This window comes from Schistocerca cancellata, chromosome 3, assembly GCF_023864275.1.
Source record: "Schistocerca cancellata isolate TAMUIC-IGC-003103 chromosome 3, iqSchCanc2.1, whole genome shotgun sequence".
In the NCBI taxonomy this organism is placed as follows: domain Eukaryota; kingdom Metazoa; phylum Arthropoda; class Insecta; order Orthoptera; family Acrididae; genus Schistocerca; species Schistocerca cancellata.
In genome coordinates, this window is record NC_064628.1 from 527,105,824 (window position 1) to 527,125,966 (window position 20,143).

General features: G+C 36.4%; 1 protein-coding gene across 2 annotated transcripts in view; it reads left to right on the plus strand.

The window, feature by feature from the left end:
- The window catches only part of LOC126175358 (1-phosphatidylinositol 3-phosphate 5-kinase), a 418,246-nt gene that overhangs the window by 209,744 nt on the left and 188,359 nt on the right, over window positions 1-20,143 (plus strand). For both annotated transcript variants that reach the window (XM_049922107.1, XM_049922108.1), the window contains exons 18-19: window positions 14,216-14,391; window positions 17,164-17,292. In XM_049922107.1, coding sequence (XP_049778064.1) covers window positions 14,216-14,391; window positions 17,164-17,292 — 305 coding nt within the window. The remainder of the gene's footprint in view (window positions 1-14,215; window positions 14,392-17,163; window positions 17,293-20,143) is intronic.

The window sequence follows — 20,143 nt, forward strand, 5'->3', positions numbered from 1 at the left end:
TTTATATTATGCATACTTATGTGTTGTTTATATGTGTCAATGTTTAATTATAAATGTGTTGAGGTACGTAACGGAATGGCTGCACTGTTAGAGGTGCCATGTCATGAATTGCACGGTCCCCCCTGCCTGAGCCTTGAGTACTCCCTCGGGCATGGGTGTGTGTGTTATTCTTAGCTTAAGTTAGTTTAAGTAGTGTTAAGTCTAGAGACTGATGACCTCAGCAGTTTGGTCCCTTAGGAATTCACACGTTTTTTGAGGTATATAAATAAACTGTCAAAACGTTGCTAACCTATATAATTTGCTTTAGACAAGCAGCACACCCTGCTACAGCAATGAAAAGAAAGAAACCAGTAAAAAAAATACTCTTGGTGGAGCACAAAAGGGCAAATATGTTCCTCTTTAAAAGACTCTGACAGAAAAATGGCCAACCACCTGCCTCAATCCTCATTCCACATTCCTCATCAAAAATTTTGTCATGTGAACCTATTCACAATTTTTTGTGAACCTATTCACAATTTTTATGCTGAAAGAGAGTAACGGAGAAACAGTGATTGTGGAATAGAGAGAATACAGTGCCATGGAAGCGAAAGGTAGAGGAGACAATGATGAGATACAGATGGTCGGTCAGATACAGTGGCAGCTAAAGAGAAGGAAAGATGGATGGAGACAGAAGCAGTGGGAGAGAAAGAGAGAGAAGACAGTGGAAATAAAAAATACAGTTGAGTGGAGACCATACATAGCCTTGGATCACTGTGCAATAGACAGCATAGAAGTGTGTATGGCATCATTGTAAATAGAAATGATAGAATTTCACACAGAGCCTAATTTAATCATTACTTACATTTGGTTGAAGAACCATGAAAGAAGTTATATATGTGGAAAAGTCCAGCAGACACAGGATTATATAATGATAAGACAGAGATTTTGGAACCATATTTTAAATTGTAAGACATTTCCAGGGGCAGATGTCGATTCTGTCCACAATTTATTGATTATGCACTGTAGATTAAAACTGAAGAAATTGCAAAAACATTCAAAATTAAGGATGTTGCTGAGCGTTTCAGGGAGAGTATTAGGCAACATTTGATTAGAACGAGGGAAAGGAATGCATTAGAAGACAAATGGGCAGCTTTGCAAGATGAAATAAGAGCAGAGGATTGGAAGAAAGACAAGCTGTAGTTGAAATCCTTGGATAGCACAAGAAATATTGAAGTCAATTGATGAATGGGGAAAATATGAAATTGACAGGAAGTGCAAAATGACTAAGCAGGAATGGCTAGATGACAAACGTAAGAATTTAGAAGCATATATCACTAGCGGAAAGATAGATTCTGCCTACAAGAAAATTTAAGAGGCCTTTGGAGAAAAGAGAATCAGTTGTGTGATCATCAAGAGCTCACTTGAAAAACCAATACGAAGTAAAGAAGTGAAAACTAAAAGGTGGTAGGAGTATACAGATGGATTATACAAGGGACATGTGCTTGAAGGCAACATTATAAAAAGAGAAGAGGACATAGATGGAGCTGAGACAGGAGATATAATTCTATGAGAAGAATTTGACATAGCAGTGAAACACTTAAATTGAAACTGGACCCCTGGAGTAATCAACTTTTTCTCAGAACTACTGATGAAGAGCCAACCATCACAAAACTATTCCCCCTGCTGTGCAAGACATATGTGACAGACAAAATACCCTCAGACCACAAGAAGAATATAATAATTCCAAAGAAAGCAGATGCTGACAGGTGTGAATATTAGCAAACTATCAGTTTAACAAGCCATGGCTGCAAAATCCTAAAACACATTCTTTATTGAAGAATGGAAACACTGGTAGAAGCTGACCTCAGGGCAGATGAGTTTAGATTCTGGGGAAATGTAGGAATATACAAGGCAATACTGACCCTACTACTTCTCTTAGAAGATAGGTAAGGAAAGCAATCAAATGTGTATAGCATTTATCAACTTGGAGAAAGCATTTGACAACATTGACAGAAATACTCTACTAAGGTAGCAGAGGTAAAATACTGGGAGTGAAAGGCTATTTACAAATTCTACAAAACCCAGACAGCAGTTACAGCAGTACAAGGGCACAAAAGGGAAACGGTGGTTTAGAAGGGAATGAGACAGAGTTGTAGTCTATCCTCAGTGTTATTAAATCTGTACATGGAACAAGCAGTAAAGGAAACCAAAGAAAGTTTTGAAGCAGGAATAAAGGTTCAGGGAGAAGTAATAAAACCTTTGGGGCTTGCTGATGGCATTGTAAATCTGTCAGGGATAGCAAAGGACTTGGAAGAGCAGCTGAACAGAGTGGACAGTGTCTTGAAAGGAGGATACAAGATGAATATTGACAAAATCAATACAAGGATAATGGAATGTAGTAGAATTAAATGAAGTGAGGTGGGGAAATTAGATTAGGAAATGAGACATACACAGTAGTAGATGAGTTTTGCTATTTGGGGAGCAAAATAACTGATGATGGCCAAACTAGTAAGGATATAAAATGGAGACTGGTAAAGGCAAGAAAAGCATTTCTGAAGAAGACAAATTTCTTAACATTAAGTATACATTTAAGTGTTAGGAAGACTCTTTTGAAGCTATTTCTCTGGAGTGTAGCCATGTATCCAAGTGAAATATGTACGATAAACATTTTAAACAAGAAGAGAATTTGCTTTTGAGATGTGGTGCTACTGACGAATGCTAAATAAGGTCACTAACAAAGAGGTACTGCATAGAACTAGGGGCACAAGAAATTTGTGGCACAACTTGGGTAAAAGAAGGGATCAGTTGAAATGATACATTCTGAGTGTTATCAAGGGATCAACAATTTAGTATTGGAGGGAAGTATAGGGGTGGGGGGTAAAATTGAAGAGGGAGACAAAGGGATAATACAATAAGCAGATTCAGAAGGGTAGTTTGCATGAGTTATTTGGAGATGAAGGAAAGATTAGCATGGAGAGTTGCAGCAAACCATTCCTCGAAGTGGAGACCACACCAATTATAATATGATGTTATGTTTAGAAATTTACAATGTTTTCAGTTTTGTGTATTTGTATACAAATAATACTTACTCACTTATATGGCATTCACAAGCCCTGTAGATCATGTTCTGCAATCTGCCTGTTGCTGTTTCCTCCCAGTTGACTATGTTCAAAGATTCTGTATCTTTTGTTATGCCACCTTCCCATGTGTTTTTTGACCTAGCCAGGGGTCTCTTTGTTGTAATGTGTGCAATGAAGGCTTGGTTAGAAACTAAGTTCTCTCACATATGGGTTACCTAATCTGCCCATTGGAGCCGTCTACTCTTTTAATATTGTAAAACGTTGAATTGGTTCATGATCTAATAAATTTCATAGTTCTTTCTTGTTCTCCAAGTATCACCGTCTCTTACTGGGCCCTAGGATCTTCTCGTCACCTTTCTTTTAAATGTTAGAAGCTATTTCATCTCCCTCTTAGTTAATGTCCAGGATTCCGAACGATAGATGACAGTCGTGCATATAACGTCTTTGTAGATCTTGATTTTTGCAGAATGTGATATGGCTTTAGGATTAAACGTATCTTTGAAGGCACATAAACATCTTGAACCAGCTGAAATTCTTCCATTTACATCATGGGTATTTACATATGACAGTTATACCAGCTTTCCGAATAGCTGAACTGATCAATAGACTTGAACTTGTCTCATCAACTGTGAAGTGCCTTTGTCCGTATTTAGTTCTGTCTGCTTGTATTGTACTGCTGGTATGGTGATCCTTGTGTGCATCTCAATAAGTTTACTCGGAATTCAAAACTCCTTCAAGTTTTTATAGCGAGTATCTCGATGAATACTGTCAGAAGTTCTTCGAAAATCTATGAACTGTACCAGGACTTTTCTGTATTTTTTTTTTTTTTCTTTTTTTTCTTTTTCTTCCCCTCCAATATTTCTGAAGACTTTCTAAGAGGAAATAATAGTAGTAATAATTAATAGTTGATAATAATAATAATAATAATAATAATAATAATCCATGGTGAAAAATAGACAATAAACAGTTTAGACAAGAAGAGAATAAAGGCTTTTGAAATGTGGTGCTACAGAAGAATGCTGACAATTAGATGGGTAGATTGCCTAACTAATGGGAAGGTACTAAATAGAATTGGGGAGAATAGATATTTCTGGCACAACTTGACTAAAATAAGGGATTCATTGATAGGACAAATTCTGAGATATCAAGGGATCATCAGTTTAGTATTGGAGGAAAAGGGGATGGGGGTTAAAGTTGCAGAGGGATACCAAGAGACAAATACTGTAAGCAGGATGAACTGGATGTGAGTTGTAGCAGTTATTCAAAGATGCTTGTACAGGAGTCGCATGGAGAACTGCATCAAACCAGTAATCAGACTGAAGACCACAACAACTACATCATTGTATAACTGTTGTCATAGATAACACCTAAAATCATTTTACTCAAAGTGCTCTAAGTATGGTTGTAAAGTAATCACATTTTTAACATGAATTATTATCTGTTTTTAGCATAAACTGCCCTTTACAGTGTTTTTATTGCTTAACGGGCATGGGCTCGTCACCAAGAGAACTGGCCATCCAGTTACACCTCTAGTCACAATTCACAATTCTTTCATTGCCCAGTATGGATATTCATAGCTGTATTCTACTTATTGCACTAGAATTAATTATGAATTCAATTTACTCTTGTGACATTGTTTCTACTTCATCAAGAAACTACCGGTGTACGTGTTATGTATTTGGTGTTCCTGTGAAAACAGATTTTTACAGGCAGGTGAGAGAAGGGTCTCCATGACAGAAACTACTGTATATGGGAAGAGGAAGGATAGACATGGTACTTCAGGTGGAGAAGAAAGAAAAAAAGGAAAAGAAATACTAGGAATGTTAGAACAGAAGAAGAAAAGAAAACAGGACCAATAAGCAGATGCTCATCCTGTCCTCCACCCCAAGAATCCCTCCCTGGGAAATCCTCTGGTGGGCTGGAAGATGATGATGTTTGCCAGTCCTACAGAACAGTCATCATTGGGTTCACCTCCACAAGACCCAAAATTGCTTCTAGTATCCTACTGTTTGCAGCCTATGGAGAGAGTAACAACACATATAGTAATATCCCTTCAGTTGACCAACCAACTTCTAGAGAAAACTATGGCTTAGGAGCCATACATCTTATGAGTCCATATATTACCTTTAAGTATGATGGGTAAGAAGATATTTTTTCTACTTAATTAAAGTTAAGCTAACCTCTTATACAAAATTCCTAATTAACTCAGCCATAAAATTTAACCAGACACGGAAAAAGTGTGAAAATACCTAGTACCAAAACACTTAACCAACCAAGTTTCTGTTAACCAATAAAAAGGTATACAAAATTCTCCTTGAGGGTTTCGACTGCCTCCTGTTGTGCTGTGAAGGGAGGGATATCATACCCTTTATCCTCCCCACCCCTTCCACAGTGGTACTGCACCACTCACTGAACTTACGTAATATGTATTTCCATCCCAACTCCATCATTCCTCCCAATTCTTTGCCTCATGGATCTTATCACTACAATAGATGCAAGTCCTGTCCCATACACTACCACATATTCCATCCCTGTCACTGGCATCTCCTTCGCCATCAAAGGCAGAGCTGTGTATGAAAGCAGACATGTGATCTACAAACTAATCTGCAGCCTTTGTCCTGTTTTCTGTGTGGGCATTACAACTGACAAGCTGTTTGTCCATACAAATGGCCACTGCCAAACTGTGGCCAAGAGACAGCTGGATCATCCAGTTGCTGAATTTGTTTCACTTTGATGTCTGCATCATAGCCTGTGCCATCTGAATCCTACCTGCCAACACAAGATTTTCTGAACTGTGCAGGTGGAAACCTTTCCTACAACATACCCTTTGTATCCTTAACCCCACCCCCCCGGCTTCAACGATAGCTAGAGCTTGTCCTCCATGTACCCATCCCTGTTCTCACTCCAGCACAACACATTCCTTGTATTTCGCCAATATACTATAATCTTTTCCACTTCTCTAACTTTCTCCCCACCCCCCTCACTTCCCCCACCCAGAACAGCCTCCTGACTCAGTACCTACCCTATTCTGTTCCCACCACATCCCTGCACACTCTCACAGGTAGCAGAATGCATTCCTCCCCTACCCCCCTCCCTCTCCCCCCCTCTCCCTCTCCCCCCCCTCTCCCTCTCCCTACCCCCTCCCCCTCTCTCCCTCCCCCTCCCACCCCTTCCTGCCCCATGCTGCCTTCTACCCATCACTCACCTTAAATTGCTGCTCACGTTGGACACAGTCGTAGTTGGGCCACAGTGGCTGAAGACAGTGGCCATGGGTTTGGAGTTGTGCTTGTGCTTTTTGTGTGTGTGTGTGTGTGTGTGTGTGTGTGTGTGTGTGTGTGTGTGTGCGTGTTTGTTTTCTATTTTGAAAGGACTTTTTTGCCTGAAGGATTAGATTAGATTAGATTAAATATTTAGCATTATTTTCATTGTGCCTGTCTGTGAGACAACACTGCCTGTTTGTCATGAGTTACAGTCTATACTTTTTTCACAATATTTTCATGCTTTTTGGTAATTCCATCAAACCAGAGAAGTTACAGTTTTTAAACTATTAGTAGCATTCTTCTGTCACCTTCCTCCCTTACCCCCCTCCCTCTCTCCCCCCTCCCCCTCTCCCTCTCCCTATCCCCCCTCCCCCTTTAAGTTGTGATATTCTTTATTTTACTCAGGTGTAGGTCATCATTTTTCCATTGTTCCACCTTCCCTACTCATTACACAATTTATTTATTCTGCTTAATCATTATATACTGCTCTGCTGTCTTCTTCCCTCATATATTTGAAGGTAACCTATTGTATTTAGAACCTGTACTTGATTCCTGAGCTGCTTCAACTCTTGTGTCTTAAGTGAACTCCACTATACGTGGCCACAAATCACCATTCAGATTTATTACCCACATACTATTCTGCTGTAGTTCCAGATATCATTACCTGAGTTTCATCAGGATTTAGGATGGGTTCCTTTCCCTTTCTTTCCCCATTTTATGTGACAATGCTAGCAGCCAGCATCTATGAAGATAGTTCTCAAAAGAAAAAATATTTTTGTTAATTTACTTTTGCTGTAGGTCTGTAGTAGTGAACTGCCCAGTGTTTTTGGTCATGCAACATTGGTACTGTACATATGTTTTGATCAAACAGACTTAAACGGATTCATAGTGAGCTAGCATATCTTAATTATAAAGCTTCACCTGTTTCTAATACTTAGTGAAGGACAGTAATGATTATCTTGTTACTTTTATGCTACTTAGAGTGTCATTAAGTTGTGATATTGAAACTTTACCCATGGTCTGGTAACATCTTATAAATGCAAATGATATTTTAAAGTATTTTTTGTTTTTGTTTTATTGTTTCATATTTGCCCAACTTTGTTATGTAGTATGAATAGGACTTAAATATAAAGTTTCATGGTTTTTATTACATTTGTCATGAATTGTTATGGACATGTTCATGACAAGTCGGAACTAATTCTTCTTCAAAACAGTGCTTAGGAGAGAACAGTTTAAGTAAATATAATTTATATAAAAAGAACTGTAAGAGAAGTAGCAGCTGTTGTACAGAAATTTAATTAATGAATAACATAGCAGCTAAATGAGAGCATTGCAACCATCACCCAGCATAGTCTATAAAGAACACAGACTTTTATGAGGTCCTGGCAGCAATTTTTATTCCTGGTGCCTGTGGTATCAAACAGAGTACTCAAGATGCTATTTTGTATGTCCCTAGTAGACCCACACACTTCCGTCTGCTTAATATAGGTGCAAGATTGTCTGATCTCAACTTCAAACCTACCATGTCATTTCTTTTTAAAAATACTTAAAATCATCATTTGACGTAACATAGAGGTAGAGGTATGATGAGCTCTACATCTGTCTGTTTCTTAAACAAACACTTTCATGGATGTTAACATTAAGTCATCTGCTCTGAATCTTATGAAAATATCATACATATCATATACGTTAACCCGAAATGATGACAAAAAACTTAAATCTATGCAATTATTGTGAAATTGTTGACAGAAATCTGTCATATTTGTTCCACCACTTTAATTGCAACTGTGTATCAGAATCAAAATAGACGTATTGCAAACATCTTTGGGCTAAAGAGATGTGTTAACCAACAAATTAATAACTGGCTGAACCATCTTGCCAACTAAATAATCATTATGCTCCTCTGAAGTTGTAAAATAGAACCTGAAATGGTAACCTTACTTACTGTATATGTTTCTAAAATATTTAAGCTGACATTTTAGCCTGAATTTTTCTTTGAGTCAGAATTAGCTGTGTCATAACATGCATTTACTGGATTTATAACAGAACCAGACTGTTCAGCTATGTCATAATGCAACCCTCCGGGCTTACAATGGCAGACTCCAGTTAGATAATGCTGTTACTTACTGTTAGATTTTCCTTCAAGACAGCATTGCTGCTGTCACTCTTGACTTTTAAATTAGTATGAGGTTGTTTTATATTTTTAAATAAATATTTGATTACTGCTATTAATTTTCCAGTTGTCACATATATTTTTGATGTGAATTGATCATTACTGTTTTCAACTGAAATGAATGTGCTGTCCTTCTTGTTCTGTTAACTCACTAACACATTGCTCCAAAGTTGCAAGTGTTCACCGTGAAACTGCTGTTATGTCCAAATCTTTTTTTCTCTTCTGAAATACTTAACTGGACTGTCATTTCTGAGACCTGTTTGACATTTCCAAAAATTCCTGTTCCATGAAATCTTTAATCTGTTTCAGGTCATTATTTACATCCCTGAACAACACATTAACTTCATTCTGTAATGAGTGACACTAATTACTTCAGGATGTAACTCCTCCATCAAGATAGACAATGCTGTCTACTGATTAGAAATCATACTACATATATCAGTTTTTTCATTATGTGATTCAATTATTATGTACTCTGTTAGTATGTATTTCAGTTCTTAAGTTATTCAATTGCATATTTAACTAAGTTATTAATTCTGCTTAACCTTAATACACGTCTCCGTCAAGGACTTCAAAATTAATATTCTGAGCTTCGATACTCACATATAGTTCCATTTCTAAATCCTCACCTTAAGCCTTCAAATCAGCTTTCATATCCACCCTTAAATCTGCTGTGAGCTGAATGTCAAATTGCTCAGCCTAGTTTGTCAAAAATTCCCTTAAACTTTGCTCCATGCTTCTCTTTAGTGTGGCATACCATGACCGTAATACTAAACCTGTAATTAATCTTAGTCAGTTATTACCAATAACAGTGTTATTGGATAGCTTTGTTGCCAGCTACCAAAAGGGAAAAGCTTTGATAAACAGATCCACTTCTGATTTCCCACAATACACAACACTGTCATGATCAATAACAAATCGTATTGGGTTTAATACAGCTCACCAATTTCTACTGGCATAGCTCACTGTGTTGTGATGTTGATGAGAAGTTGGAAGTTGGACTTGAATGAACTGCTTTGCCAGATGGTGAGTGCGTGATTGTAAGCTGTCATTGCTGCTGGATGATAAGTTGCCAATGTATTCCCAGTTGGATTCTGGGCTGTAATCACGAAGTGATGAAAGAATTGTGGCCCTTAGAAGCCGCACTCAACGATCTTCCGACACATGGACTTTTTAGATCTTCTTCAGTATAATTGTAGTCAGTGGATTCAATGATGAGTCATTGACTACACAATTTTTCTTAATAACTTTTCATCATAGTGTGGTAATGACTTTTGCACTGTCTTAACCTTGGCTGTTGACCCTGTTGCTAAGGACAACAGCAATATATTTCACTGAAATCTTTCTTCAACATTATTCCTTTCTTTTTAGTTTGTATTTATTTTACTCTTCTCATGCCAGTTTCATCACTTTTTCAGCACAGGAGTATACTGGGTCTGTCACTTAGGGCACCAGAATGTCATGTTTCCTATTGTGTAATTTTTGGTACAAAAGTTTATCGCCACTTAAAACTAGCAAACCCATGTCTTTTCTTTTTGTACTCAGACTCTGTCTCCTCTACAACTTCTTCTGTGCTGGAAACTGAGAAATGTTTGCCAATGTAAAGCTCTTCCAAATGATCATAACATTTCTCCAGAAACCTTCATGTATCATTTCTTTGTTTACATTAAAAAAAAAAAAAGTCATAACAGTCATAACATGATCTATTAAATGAATTTCTATGATGCGACATGAATGAGAGATCTCTCAGGTGTTAACAATTAAGTTTCTTTTTGTTCCCATGATGTGGTGCCAATTGTTATGGTACTCATTGCTCTATGGTACATGACACACCTCCAAGCCAGGACAAAATTGCATGGAAAAACTGCACAAATCAACAGGTACTGTGAAGCGTGATAAAGCAGCTATTGTCATCCTGCCTTGCAGAATTACTGTGTCCTTCCACATCAGTGCATAAAAATGGCAATCCTCCCAAAGCATACAAATCTTAACTCAATACTGAAACTAAAAAAAAATTTCGTGTAGCGATCATCTTTCGTGGGTACTATCGACGTTGGGCTCACATCCCTTCACCCAACTTATGTGTTACACAACACCTCAGTAAAAGGTGTAATTTAATTAAGGATAATATCTAATGCCAATCTTTTGAACCTTATGCAGGAAACCATTAAAAAAGGCATACTGTCAAAACTTTTGCAATACATGAAGTTTGTTGTGAAGAACCAGTGATAATTTAAAAATAGTTGTAAAATTTATAAACATAAAACTAAAAAAAAAATTGTCTCCTCTATACTCAGTTTAACATTACTTTAGCACAGAAAGGAACAAAGCATGCAGCATGACTTTTATTATGACCTCCCTTGGGAATTAAATTGCTGGCAGAAAATGAAAATAGTTTCAGAAACACACTGAAATCAGTTCATTTTGACAACTCTTCCTACTCCCTTTGTGTGTCTGGGTTATATTTATTAAATTTTGCATTTGTTATTTCTACATTTACTAACTTTATTATGGATTATTATGAAAGTAAATATCCAGTCATGTAAATGGTGCACTTAATACATCCACACTGAGAAACTGTATATTTGTAAATATACTGACAAGGTCAATATCATAGTGAGTTTTCACAAATATGATCTACAAGACATGTAAATAACTAAACTAACTTAAGATTTATGGGCATGTGCCCCAGAGATGTGAGTTACTGAAAAGGACTTTTATATCTTGAACAGAGGACAGCCCAAAGTCTACAGTACCTCAGTAGGGTTGTACTCTACTGCTCATCTGTCATATCTCTTCTCCACTTACTGCACTGGAGCAACAACTCCCCAAATTAGATTATTCTGCCAGACAGTTCATAACTCATTCAGTGATGGAGAACCTTCAAGAATACATCAGCAGAAAGACCCAATAAGGCATACAACTTTGATATACTACACTGATAAATATGTTTCATAAACATTAGTCTCTCTGTCTGTTATTAATGAAGAACATTGCTTGAATGACTAAATGCAGGGCATGATGTTTAAGAAAAAAAGAAAAGGATTAAGAATATGGTGGTAATAGTAACAGAAAAGACGTGAGGAATGTTACATAACATCTTGGGAGATGATTATCAAGTAACTATTATTTTAAAACCAAATATGGGCTCAGTGATGTCACCTGTGGTTTACACCCCCGCATGGAAGATCAAGTGATTATGATTAAGGATGGATCACCTGTCTCGTTCATACAACTGAGAATGGTATCAAGAACATCTTTAAAATGCTCCTCATATTTGAAAAGAGACTGTGGCACTCTTCTACCAGTCCAACAAGTCTTGAGTCACAAGGGGGGAGAGACATTTACATATGGATGTGACTCTTGCATCACTCCTCATTCAGCTGTATCAAATGTGGCATTGTCTTCATCAGAATATTTCTGAAAATAGGGCAATTGCCAGCAGTATCGCATCTTAACAAAATAATAATCATTCTAGTCCAATGATTTGCAATGTTTACTGTGTATCTTTATTGCAGGTTCAACATCGATATGCAAACTCCGCAAAACATTGCGATGTGCAGGGCAGAGGGTACTTTCCATAGCACCACATATTAATATTTCTTCTGATACCATTCACATATGGAATGCAGGAAAAATGGTTGTTTAAATGCTTCTGTACATGCTGTAATTAGTCTAATCCTGTCTTTGCAGTCTCTATGGAAACAAATGTAGTAAACTGTAATATATCCCTAGATTACTCACTTAAAGCTGGTTCTTCAAATTTTGTAAGTGCTCTTTCATGAAATAATTTGTGTCTATCTTCAGCTGTCTGTCAGGTCAGGTTTTCCATCATTTCTGTGACAGTCTGTCATGGGTCAAAACAAAGCTGTGATCATTTGTATACATTCGGCATCCCTCTTAGTTCCCTTTAATATGGATCCCATACACTTGAGAAATATTCCAAGATGGGACACACAACTATTTTGTATACATTCTCCATTGTAGACTAATTGAATTTAGTCAGTATCCTACAAATAAACCAAAGCCTATGGCCCGGTTCATCTATGACTGAGCTTGGGTGATCATTCCATTCCAGGTTGTTGTTGTTGTTTGTTGGTTGGTTGGTTGTTGTTGCTATGGTTGTGGTCTTGCATCTGAAGACTGGTTTGATGCCACCCTTCGTGCTGTTCTATCCTGTACAAAACTTCTCATTTCTCTGTAATTACTACAACCTACATTCATTTGAACCTACTTACTGTAGTCAAAACTTTGTTTCCCAATTACATATCCTCAAAAATGCTTGACTGATCACAATAGCAACTTATTAATATTGTATTCATAAGTGTACTATGTTTTTGTTTATGTTTTCTTTTGTGCATTGAAGAATTTTATAAACATTTAATGCAAATTGTTGTACCATGTCTTTCAAGATCGTACTGCATATTTGTTCAACTTTTTTCAAAATAAATAACTGCACCATAAGCAAAAGTTTGAGACTACTATTTTTATTGTCTACCAGGACACTAATATACAATTTGAACGGGAAGGTCCTCACATTGTTCCCTGGAACACACTGGAAGTTGCTCTACGTCTGTCACTGACTCTGGGCAGCAGAAGGGACCAATTACAAGTTTGTGCCTAGCCTTGATACTGAGTCTTGCCTGAATAATCTCATTTGTAGCTTTTATTCATAGCTCGAACATATTTGAGTTTTTTGTGTTTTGTAATAGGTACACAACCACTAATTCCCATTAGCCTGTCCTTTGAACTTCAAGTTCCTAAGTTATCTTATTGCTAAAGCACCTCTCTCGCTAGGTGCATTGCCCAAGTGGAAGACAGTGTGTTTTCTTTCTCAAGTGGTCTTTCTTGTATTTACTCATGTAGTTGGCCGAGAAGACTTGGCAGTTTTATTTTACCCTTTATAAGTTAATAAATAAGAAGAATCCCTTTTACATTCCAGAAAACTCTAGTCGTAGTGTTTTCAGCAGATTAAATTAACCCTTCTTTTTTACTTTTTTACATACGACTGTCAGTTTGCACACACTGCTCTGGATACAGTTTCATTGTGGCATGAAGTGATCAACGAACTTGTCATACAGAGTAAGAAATCGACACACAAAATCAATTGTTGTTGTTGTTGTTGTTGTTGTTGTTTATATATATATATATATATATATATATATATATATATATATATATATATATATATATAAAACATTGAGTTATTTTCTCATTTGCTTTTGGTAAGCATTCAACAAACGTAGCACCCTTCTTGGACAAATTGAATTCTTCATGTAAAATGTGCCATAATCTTTCCTCTACTATACCTACAGTGTCAGATATTTTATAATTGCTAATCATTTAATACCATATTGTGCTTTTTCTAGATGATTTCATCTGTGGTGGTTCTTTTGGGATATCCTTCAACTGAATTGATTCAGTCAGTGGTAATGATCACAAGAAAATTATTGTGGGTATGTTGATTTCATGTGAGGCTTGTGTTGTGAAAAATAGAGTGAATGATTTCAGTCACACCACAATATTTGCCAAATGGATTACTTTCTCAGAAATATATTACTATCATCAGCTGTGGATTATGCTCCAAATTCACTTGACCAACTGCTTCATATTTCCCAAAGCCAAAATCCCTCTCTACTGGCAAAATTTCTCATATTTTTGTGAACCACATGGGAATGTGTTGTTAGAACAATTTAAACATAATTTGTGTTCAAAATTTTCAGGTACACTGGTATCACACTATGGGAAATCTGTCTGCCACCTCCTGTTATAGAAATGAGTTACAATCCCCAACAGCAGAGCAATGTCATTGAAGAGATAAAAAAATTAGCCCTTAAGGGTTATGATGTTTACAGTAGCATATTAGAGCGTCTTTGCTCACTGGCAGTTGATGCAGATGGTAAGGATTTGTGCCAAATTATTTTGTCACTTTATCTTGTTCTGTATTGGCTTTCTATGCTCCACTATTTTGTGGAGACTAATTTTGTATTTTGTTTCTAACTATCTTCCTGTAAATTAAATTATGTTGCTTGCCTTGTGAAATCCAGTAGACTATTAACCTTCATGGAACTTGACATTGTCACACAATTTAATTGATTCAAATATCTCATTAAAATTGTCAAGATTGCTTTAAATCCATACATACAGGGTGTACATAAGGTCCGGAAACACTTTCAGTTATTTATTGCACAAGAACCAAACATTGTACAGATATCATACATGTGTCATTTTGAAGAGAAACCCTGAAAATTTTTTTTGCCATGTATGTTACCACAATGTAGTTTGATAATTTGCTGATACTCAGTGCTAGTTGCAAACATGGCGATTTCAGGTGCGGATTGAGCATTCTGTGTGTTGGAGTTCATGAAATGGCCTCCCCGATCACCAGATCTCAGTCCGTGTGATTTTTTTCTGTGGGGACACATTAAAAATCTGGTGAATGTACCGCCTCTACCACATGATGTAGCAGATCTCCAGGAGAGAATACGGGAAGCGACTGCGACAGTCGATGATGCCATGTTGGGATGGGTATGGCAAGAATTCGATTACCGCATTGACGTCTGCAGGGTCACTCATGGTTCGCATATTGAATGTTTGTAAAAATGTTTGACGTCTGTGCAATGTTTAGTTCTTGTGCAATAAATAATTAAAAGTGTTCCCGGACTTTATGTACACACTGTATTATAAAAATAGATATATATATGTGTGTATGTTCCACATCCTCTATACCACTTTAACAATTTCAACCAAATTTGGTACATATAACCATTATTGTGACTCAACAGTTCCTATTGGGATAAGAACCACAGGAGATATGATGTCATAAACACTGAGATGCATGAAAAACTGTCACATTGTGTGTGACATTTAAATTTATTACTTCTTTGCTGCTTACTCTGTTCACAACACATTTTGCAGACAGTATCCACATATCTCACTGTACATACCTAAGAAATCATATTGTATGACACATAGACCAGGATATATGATCCATAAAAACTGAGATGTGTGAAAAACTGCCGGATCATCATGACATTTAAATTTATTACTTCTTCAGCACTAACTCTATTTGCAAAATATTTTGCAGATAGTATCTACATATGTCGCTGAATGTACATACACAAATATATCATTTTACAACTCATAGTTCAAGAGACATGACATCATAAACACTGAGATGCATGAAAAAATGTTCCATGCATGAAAGTTTAATACAGTTACTCTGCGCTACTAAGACATTCCTGCAGTTGTGTCAACTTAAGGAAATCCCTGATACCAGGCAGCGCTTTTGACAAAATTTAATTGTGAAACTCAGATAGTTGTAGGCAAAAACGATAGCTGTCTGTAGGGCCTTGGAGAAGCATTGCTGTAGAGACATTTACAAAATTTCATTGCAGACATGCAGAGCAGCTGCTCCCAGCATACAGAAACTGTTGTATTATTTAAAAGGTGTTTTCACAAATACTTGGAAATAATTTTTTTTTTTTACGCTACAAACACAGTTCATTTTTTGTATTTGTTTCTAACAGAAAATTGGCAAAATGAACATCTGAACAATGCCAAGTTTGTCAGCTAGTATAATGATAAAACTGATCAGTTTCAGTTGCTAAGCAGTCATTATCAGAAATTAATTTGTCTTGTTAGAAGGTAATGTGTCGCAGCAATGGTGTGTACATCTCTGTCACATAATACAAAACCCATTAACTTTATCATTATTTTTAGTGCAACAGAGACAGTTTTATTAAATATTTTTTCTGACAATCATAACTAGAGAAACAAATTCAAACAGTGGAAAATCCAGCATGGAATAATAACAATATCATGGAAAGGACAGGTTGTTACTCACCATATAGCATATAGCAGAGGTGTTGAGTTGCAGATAGGCACAACAAAAAGACAGTGAAACACATTAGCTTTCGGTCAAAAAGACAATCATTAGATTTAGACAATGTACACACACACACACACACACACACACACACACACACACACACACACACACACACGAATACATGGAGACACATAGAGACTGGGGTCGTGTGTGTGTGTGTGTGTGTGTGTTACTTGTCTAATTCCAGTGAAGGCCTTTTTGACCAAAAGCTAATGTATTTGACAATATTTTTGTTGTGCCACTGTTGTGTGGTGAGTAACAGTCTATCCTTTTCATAATATTGTCATTAACTAGAGAAACCATTTTTTGTTTGATCTATCATATATGATCTGAAAACTACTTTTAAGAACTTGATGGGGTTTGACAGTGTGGAAACCCTTTCACTGATTTGTATTTGGCACATACAGAATTTAAGTAACAGTGTTGAAGAATGGATGAAGCATTATGCTGTCCATGGAATGCTGTGTTAGGTATAAATACACATCTGACTGGCAACTATTTTTGATAAAATTATTTAATTTACAAATGATTTTATCAATAATTGATTGATTTCATTGTTATATTAGCCCATGTGGGAATTATTTTTGTTTGTTGTATGGGAGGCAGCCAGGAATAAACTGGTTCTTATTGTCTATACATTTGATTATTTGGTTATAAATTTCATGTTATGAGGTAGCAGATGAGAAACTAAATTGTCTATAGAATGTATAAATTAATAGTTAGAGGCATATTTATGTACATTTCACTGTATCATTTATTGTAAGATGGTACTTTTTCCAGTTAGTGCTTTGAAACAAATATTGATGAAAGAGCAGGCTTTGTATAAATCAAGAATTGAAGAAATTCAGCTGAAACTGACATCACCTACTCTTGAGGCAAAGAAGTTGGCAGGAAAAATGGCCGAACAAGGTAAGTTAGGTCATCACATTTAAATTGTTGTCCAGTTGCATCATCATAGTCCAAACAGAATATATATCATTTTTTAATGGTAGTATTGAATTTATAGGTGAGTGGTAACTAAGAGTTGCAATCGTTTGCCATTTATAGAAGATATACCTTCAGTTATGGATGTTTGTTTGAGAATTCAAAGAAATTGACAACAATATAGTGAATGATTGAGTGATTTATTGACAACAGTGTTGTCAATGATTTATTTATTTATTTATTGATCCATCTCTAATCATCACCCATGCAGTTGATGTCATCTTTGTACAAACATTGTGTAACTGCATAATAAAGTTACACATTTTGAACATAAGAAAGGAATATATCGTACAACCCCACTTTTTCGTTCCTGGAGTTAGCATTCTGTCAAATTTCCTATGTTCGTAATGTTAGTTTGTACCCAATTTCGCGTCAACATATTTATAATTTTCCCGCAATTTACGCACTATGAAAAAATATTCATCGAGAAAAAAAGGCTGGCATGGTGCTGGCCATCCAGTAGTGTTTACAAATATTACATGGTTAAGTTTCTTGACACTAGGGCACTCTACTCAACAGATTTGAACCAGTAAGTTTGTAAAAGTTAGAACAATTCGTGCTGTATCTCCCACAGCCGCCAAACACTACTTTGTATGGTGGCTAATGGGAGTAACTAGGTTGGTTTGAATAAAGATATCGTGACCATTCCCAACCAATTCCAAACAATCTACTATGCAAATGAAGTTTAATGATTATTGTGATCATTGTGAAACCTTTGTCAAACCATATTTAGTGTGTTTCGGCATTTGGCCTCCTGCAGTGCTAGTTAATACCGTCATTCACATTGCGTTGCTAAAATGTTTTTCGTTTAAACGCAACACCAGTTACACTTCCCCCCCCCCCCCCCCCCCCCCCCCCTGTTCTCATTATCAGGTGCAGTATTTTCATATTATTTTTTGTGATGTTAAACAAACAGTGTTAGTGATAGTTTGTGTGTGTGTGTGTGTGTGTGTGTGTGTGTGTGTGTGTGTGTGTGTGTGGTTTTCTACATAAATGAGGAGGCCCAGTACTTGATAACCTCGAAAAGATGACTACAGTGCATGAGAGGCAGAATAACACATATTCAAACACCACACAAAATACTTATGTACATATTTGCCGTTGACAACTAGAAAAAATTCTCAAGCCACATAATTAAGAATGAAAAAATATGTAATTAGTGCAGTATTTCATTATTTAAATAGGGCAAAGAATGACAGCTGCAGGCTTTCCAAAAACATCAATTATGATGTTTGAAATTAAGTCAAACATTTCTACTTCCCAGACATTTATCAATTCCAGTTAAATAAGCTTTTATATTAGATAATAAACATTTATTAGATAATTAAAAAAGTCTCTGACAAGTCTTTTGGTGCCTGTTATGTACATATTTCATACATAAAGTGTGAAAATGCAAGGGGGGATCCTATACATAACTTTTACAGCTTTAAACGTTATTTCCCACGTTACATTTTCCCACATTTTATCCCTCTTTTTTTAGTCCCTTGAAAAGTGTAAAATCGGGCTTTCACAGTATATGGTTTATAGTAGACACATGTAATAGTCATTAAATATAAATGTTTCATATAGAATGAAAAAAGAAACAGTATGTCAATATTATGAAGATGATAGACTGTTATTCACTACATAGCAGAGATGATGAGTCACAGACAGGCTCACACACATATGATCACTGTCTCTGGCTGCTAAGGCCAGAACAGTATGTGTGACACAATGCATATGCTGAAAAAGAAATGTATTATGAAAGTAGAGCATGATAGCATGACACAGTTAAAGTTTTAAGAAAAACACAAATAATATAGTGGTCAGATTGTACAGCAGTTTTAGTAGATTAGATTTTTGTTACATATTTTAAATTCTACTATCATGTGGTAGGCTTTTTGCAACATTTTAAAAATCTTAGCAACTAGGATGTGAATCATTTGTCTTTGATGTATGTCATACTTATGTATAGACTCTCTCAGTTCATGTCTGGCTGCTGTTCCTGGATATACACCAAGCAGCTGAGAATAAACAGGGATGCAACTGTCAGTATTTTGAACTCCTTAAAGTATTCCCTATGTGCTATGTGATTTCTTAATCCAGCAATCCATCTAATGACCTTTTCCTGCCAGGTAAAAATTCTCTTTGCTCCAGAGGAGTTGCCCTGTAGCAGCACTGCATACATAAGTGGGTGTGAAAAAAGGTGTAATAAGAGTTCAGCAATAGCTTGTCAGTCACCCAAGTCCTAAGTTTACTTAGCAGTTAAGTGATTCAGGCTAAGTTATTGTATACATTGTTAATGTGAGTTTCCCAAGTTAATTTTGGATCGAGATGACTGCGAAGAAGCTGAACTGAGGCACTATAGTTGTCATTGTTATACTGCCTAAAAATAATATTTACAGTTGTTGAGCTATTAGTTTGTAATTCATGTACCTGAACTTATACTGGATATTATGAGTTGTTCTGCACCTTTCTGCTTGTGTGCGTATATGACCCTATCAAATGTAACAAAGTTGTGTGTCTGTGTGTGTGTGGGGGGGGGGGGGGGGGGGGGGAGGGGGGGGGGCATTATCTGCATATAATATGGACTTATATGGTATCACATCAGGTAAATGAGTTACATAAATTATGAAAAGCAGAGGTCCAAGCATGGAACTTTGTGAGACTCCTCATGGGACACTCAGTATGTCTGATTATTTGCTAAAACGTGAATTTTACTTTCTCTTCGCTTAAATAAGATGTAATGAGAATTACTAACTTGCCTTTAAAACTATAAAAGTAAATCTTTTTTAAC